Below are 6,442 nucleotides of genomic sequence, written 5' to 3'. Positions count from 1 at the left end.
AAACCCTTGCTACAGTGGTGCCATCACCCAGTTTAAGGCAGAAGTTGCCAGCTAGCACCACTTGGGAGATAACAGAGTAAACGTCCCTCCTGACACATAAAAAAGTTAATAATAATGTGACGTTCATCTACATGAAAGATGATTGGTTGAAAAAAAAAACACAAACAAAAGCAACAAACAAAACAAGAAAAACAAACAATGATCATGTCACATTTCTCCGATTAACAGGCAAGTGTCTTCTCTTTTTTTCTCATGTCCCGAAAGCTTCCTGTGCAACAAGCTGACTATGTTCCGCAAGAAGAAAAAGAAGAGGCCGGATATATCGGCGCCGAAAAACTTTGAGCACCGGGTGCACACGTCGTTTGACGCCAAGCGTGGCTGCTTTGTGGGCCTGCCCACCCAATGGCAGAGCATCATCGAGAACCTGCGGCGGCCGAGGCCAATGGTCGACCCCTCCAGGATAACACCGGTGGAGCTCAAACCAAAGAAGGTAAAACGTCTACTGCATGACCTTACCTTAACCCCTTCGCGCAGAACTTCAGAGCATATGTTATAACCTTACTCACCTCAATTGTAATGGCTATGTCTTAGTCTGTTATTTACGGTTCTCGGTTATGTCATAGCAATGTTGTTATGATGTAGTTGAGTATTTTCAGCAAATAGTGAATAGGCCTGCCAGCGATCCCATCTGCCTCTTTTCCACTGCCGGTTTTCCGGTAGGCCTACAGCTTGACACAGTGCGACTCAGTCACCACTTTTTGCTTTTTGAATAGGTATGACACAGCTCAACTGTAAAGCAAAAAGTGGTGGCCGAGTCGCGCTGTGTGAAGATGCAGGCCTACCGGAAAACCGGCAGTGGAAAAGAGGCATACGAGGCTACACGAAATCCTGACCCCCGGACAATGGCCTCGTTTCTGAGGTCAGATGCTTATTAGGAAGAGGTTTGCTAAGGCAAAGTGAGGTGTGTTCTAAGTCTAACTGAGGTGCAAAACTGATTAGTAAAAGAAATGCTTTTCAGTGGCTCTTTAAAGGGCAGAGGTTGTCATTGTCCATGCTGTACGTCCGACATCATGACCTACATTTGCCTGATGTAGGCACTTGGCTGCCATGTAACATTATGGAGCTTCCATCTTCACGATCTAAAATCACTAGGTCAAGCCTCTGAATGACCGGAGGGGAACATTTATCATCTTCACTGATCTGTCTGCTAGCCTAAAGGTTAACTGAGAACATTTCTAATTGTTTGGCATCCATAGGTAGCAGAGTAGAGTAGAGTAACTTTATTAATCCCCAGGGGGAAACTCAGGAGTAGTCTAGTAGTCTACAGTAGACTACTACTAGTAGTAGTGGTAGTCTATATTCTCAGTTTATGCGGGCTTCTTGGTGAGGCAACACCTGTAGCCCTAATGTGTTTTTTTTTCTTTGTCAGTGAATGTTGTTAAATGTTTACATGTTTACATCACATGTGTTTTTTCACACCATAATTGATTCTCAGCCCCAGCTCACTGCCTAGATGTGTTTGGGTCAGGGTCCAGCTTGGTTTTAGACAGTGTGCTAAATACCCACCAATATTCTGTACTGTTGCAGATATATTTGGGGATCTCTTGCTTCTCTCTTACATACACAGGTAACTGCTCCCTTGGGGCGCCATTGGGGGCTGCCCCCTTGCGCCGTTGAGGCATAAATGCAATTTCGTTGCAGTGTGCAGTGAACACTTGTGTGCTGTGGAGTGCTGTGTCACAATGACAATGGGAGTTGGAGTTTCCCAGTTGGGCTTTCACTTTCACTTTCATAACCCTGGTGACCATTGCCTTCAAATGTGTGCTGTTATTGAGAACTCACAAACTGTCCACAATGCCAATGTCCAATGTCTTACCTGATAATTGGCTACCGATTTTAGCAGGTTCACAATTGGACCACTTTTAAATCTCACATATTGCATGAAGCTCATTGTCCTTCATCTTACTGTACAACTCATTAAAGGGACTTCAATATTTATCACCTCACCTCTAATTAAAAATTCAGTATATAAATAAACTGTCCCTGCCATCCATAAAGCTAGAGGATGTGCATTTCCCTCCATGTCACATCTCGGCCCAGTCTTCTGCTAAAAGATTGTTGTTAGTCAGAAAACCGGCCAATCAGTGTATGAGGAAGAGGCAAGGTAGGGGGGCGAGCGCATGTAATGCATGTAAAGCAAATTACAAGTCATGACCAAATCATAGCAATTGGGTAAAATCAGCCACAGATTACTCCAACTCCAATGCCAAAACCCCTACAATGACAACGTTAGCTGGCAGCTTTAGATAGACTAGATGTACACGTGGAAACAAATGCGCATTGTTATATTAAAATTGAATCCTGAATTTGTAGAGGGCACGCGCTACCGCCATTTTAATCATAAAACGCTCTGAATGTCGCGCCAACGAGCCTGGCTTTTTGGTGTAGTGGTCAGAGCCCCAGTATGGTATCCCAGAAGGTCTGGGTTCGAGTCCCGCCCCGGCGATGCAACTCTACTCCCCTTAACTGCAGAGGGCATGATGAGACCAGGCTAAAGGCATGCTGAGAGGAATGAAGAGAACAAGAGAGTGGAGATGTGGAAGAGAAGAGGCAGAGAAAGGGCAAAAGTTGACTCAGAGAGAGTTCAAAGAAGAAAGTGTTGTGTGAGGATGCACACAGCACATCAATCTGTGTATGAGAGACAGAGAAAGGAAAAGAGAGAGGGAAGCAGAGAGAGGGAAAGAAAGAGGGAAGCAGAGAGAGGGAGAGAAAGAGAGGAGCAGAGAAAGGGAGAGAAAGAGGGAAGCAGAGAGGGAAAGAAAGAGGGAAGCAGAGAGAGGGAGAGAAAGAGGGGAGCAGAGAGAGGGAAAGAAAGTCACAGAGAAATAGACAGAGAGGGGGGTTCACCATCCTTGTCCCAGCCCAGGCTTTCCTCTTGACACAATTTCAGACACAGCGGCGCGGCGCGGCGCGGCGCGGCGCGGCGCACACAGCAAAAGGAGAACACGCAGCACGTGCTTCTCACTGCGACAGTGACCCATTTGAAATGCTCCTGTCCTGTCAGCCCACTGAGTGTGTGTGTGTGTGTGTGTGTGTGTGTGTGTGTGTGTGTGTGTGTGTGTGTGTGTGTGTGTGTGTGTGTGTGTGTGTGTGTGTGTGTGTGTGTGTCTGTGTGTCTGTGCGTGCGTGTGCTTGTGTAAAGCACTGTGTATTGCAATGCGTGGCTGTGCATTGTTGTGTGGGATAATCAGCAGAGCGTTGCTGCAGTGTCCTGAGGAGAAACAGTAAAGGGTGAACAGCAAAGCAGCGCTGGTAAAGAGCAGCCCTCCCTCCACAGAGCAGCCTCACACAGGAGTATAACAGGCCCAAACACTACGTACACTACTGTTACAAAGCAGCCTCACACAGGAGTATAACAGGCCCGTACACTACTGTTACAGAGCAGCCCTCCTCATAGGAGAATAACAGGCCCGTACACTACTGTTACAAAGCAGCCCTCCTCATAGGAGAATAACAGGCCCGTACACTATGGTTAGAGAGCTGCTCTCCATATAGGAGTATAACGATTTCAAATACCTGGGCTCATTGGTCAACTCTACTGAGCAAGATCTAAAAGTGAGGAAGGCACTTGCGTGGAGGGCCCTGAACGGTATGGCCAGTGTATGGAACTCCAATCTCCCCCGTCCTCCTCTATGGCAGTGAATGCTGGACCCTGAAACCATGTCAAAATCCATGTGAGCTGGATAGTGATTTGAAGGTTATCTAATCTGTGACTCGCTTATATGACTCTAATCCTAAAAAAAAAACTTGAAGTGTGACATGGGGTGTTATATATTTTGTATATGTATATGTACTGTATATGTATATATATGTGTGTGTGTGTGTGTGTGTAGTAAAACCAAAGGAACTGGTATTTTGTGTTGTTATTTATTTTTCTGCTGCCACATACACGTAGTAGTAATAAATAAGTACTGGTAAGTAGTAAATAAGGGTAGTAAGCTTTGATTGTCCAGCTGGTATATGATAGGTCTGTAAACACAGGTCTTTGACAGTAAAAAGGGTATTTGAATAGACTTGTTAAAACAAGGTTGAAAAGTTAGGTCTTCAGTTGCAGTCAATGCATTGAGCTTTCCCCTTGTTTTGTGACGGGGCATTCTATTTTGGAGTTCCTGCCCATTCCTTTCTTTAATGTATTTTCCTGTTTGTTCTCTCTCTGTTCTGCACAGACCATAGTGCGTGGGAGTTTCATAGGCCACGGTGACTACATCTCCGCCATGCTGTCTGACATGAGTCGCCTGTCGGTCAGCAGCTCCAATTCCCTGCGCAAGAGCAGCCCGTCGGCCCGGAAACGGGCACAGTCACTTGGCCGCCTGGGCGAGGAGCGGGAGTGCGAGCCCTACCAATACGAGGACCTGCTCGTGCCCGACCACAGTGGCGGCGGCGAGCATGACGGCCAGGGCCACTGGCGGCGGAGCACAGACAGGGACAGAGCGCGGAACATCCACAGTGAAAGCGGCACGCCGCACCTTGGATTTAGGAAGGGCGCAGTCCTCCAACCCAATGGCATGCTGATGATGCCCCGTGCCAAATCCACTCACGAAGTCAGCATCACGTCGCTGGAGGCGATTGGACCGCCGCCCTTTCCACCTCCGCTACCACCTCCCCACATCCCCGTGCCCTATCCTCCCCCGGCCATGTGCATGCCTAGTGGGTGTGGGAGTGAGATGGGTAGCCCGGTGGACCGCATGGTAGCACGGAGAGACATGGGCCCTCCTCCCATGGGTCCTCCTCCTAGGGGTCCTCCCCTGCCGCCAATGACACAGAAACCAATCACCTGCTTCTACAACCCCACGGGACCCATGCAGCCCCACCCACCACCACCACCGCCACCGATGGGGAACCTGGGGGGGCACACCCCCGAGATGAGACCCAGTGAGAGGTTCCTCATTCACCCACAGAACAGCCCTGGCAGGCCATACTCATCCTACGACCTGAAGGTAACAAACTAACAAAGCTTCTTCTTTTTTAAGTGTATTTTTTGGGGCTTTTTGGACTTTATTATGACAGGACAGTATGAGAGGAGACAGTTGTGAGAGGGAGATGGGGTAGGGCTGGGAAATGACCCCGGCCGGACTCGAACCAGGGTCCCCATTGGCAATGTAAGCCCAAATGTGGGGGGCTAAGCACGCTGCGCCACTGCGCCCCCCAAAAACGTACAAAAGCTTCTAAAGAACAATATATTATATATAAATAATATAAACCTCAAGAAGGTTACTATTAAAAGCATCAAGAGTACATGCAAGAATTCAAGACTATTGTATGTACAGGAGTAGAATGGAATATTTTTAGCATGGCTCCTCTTTGTGTCATTTGCAGCACTTAACTAGGCTGAGGTCATGACAAATTGACAGCTCTCTTTCTTTCTCTCTCTCACACACACACGCACGCACGCACGCACGCACGCACGCACGCACGCACGCACGCACGCACGCACACACACACACACACATACACACACACACACACACACACACACACACACCAATTCATTGCTTTCACTGTCCCACCATATTTTGCAGCAACAGTATACCCTGAAATGTTGTCCTTAGCCTAAAATATGAAGAGGCTGAAATTTGGTATTTTGTTTGAATATACAGCATTTCTGTCTTTTTCCATGTTTTGGAACGCATAAAAGCCCCCAGCTCTCTGAAATTGTCCCTTTCGCTCGTCGTTTCTCCCTCCATCAGCTGCTACTTGGTGGTGTTACACTGCAGGGCTGGACTGGCCATCTAGCATAGCGGGCATTTCCCAGTGGGCCCCGCACCCTCGTGGGCCCCTATTTTCAGAAATGTAAAAAAAAAAAATTTAAATCATTATTTTAGTTGTTTTATATTTCTGAAAATAGGGGCACACAAGGGTGCGGGGCCAACCGGTGAGTCAGTTCTATGCCGCTAATTATCTGGGGCCCCTTTAAACCAAACGCATCCAGGCCCTATCTCTCCCCCAGTCCAGCCCTGGTTCCACTGCAGGTTTTCTGAGTGACTCATGGGGTGAACATAATGTGATGCGGGGGCACTTCTGCTCTGCTCTGCTCTGCTCTGCTCTGCTCTGACAGACTGAGGAGATGGTTGCAGACTGCGTTCAGCTTCCCTTACATAGTTCGGTTTGAAAAGCAGATTCTTGTTAGAAAGCCACTGCAGATAAGGAGAGTGCTTTGTTCAGCTATTTTTAGTGGTCGGAACTATGTCAGTTGGAGGTTGTCTTGTCACACAAAGAGATGGCCTGTGGTGTTTGTCGTTAGGTTCCTACAAGAATTACAATGAGTTTTATATCTTGCATAGTACATAGAAATACTACAAAAGTATAATCACTTTGGCACTAAAGCACTTTAACCCTCATTGGAATAACATGCAACCAACCCCATATACAATAATAGGCTGGT

At 47.5% G+C, this 6,442-nt stretch overlaps 1 protein-coding gene across 1 annotated transcript in view; it reads left to right on the top strand.

Moving 5' to 3' along the window:
• The first annotated feature begins 286 nt into the window (after positions 1-286).
• Positions 287-6,442, top strand: part of LOC134469949 (serine/threonine-protein kinase PAK 6-like) — a 12,967-nt gene continuing 6,811 nt past the window's right edge. Inside the window, exons 1-2 of the mRNA XM_063223971.1 lie at positions 287-490; positions 4,227-4,997. Coding sequence (XP_063080041.1) covers positions 287-490; positions 4,227-4,997 — 975 coding nt within the window. The remainder of the gene's footprint in view (positions 491-4,226; positions 4,998-6,442) is intronic.

This window comes from Engraulis encrasicolus, chromosome 19, assembly GCF_034702125.1.
Source record: "Engraulis encrasicolus isolate BLACKSEA-1 chromosome 19, IST_EnEncr_1.0, whole genome shotgun sequence".
Classification (NCBI taxonomy): Eukaryota; Metazoa; Chordata; class Actinopteri; order Clupeiformes; family Engraulidae; genus Engraulis; species Engraulis encrasicolus.
The sequence above is the reverse complement of the archived record's forward strand: the minus strand, read 5'-3'. Positions and strand labels throughout refer to the sequence as shown.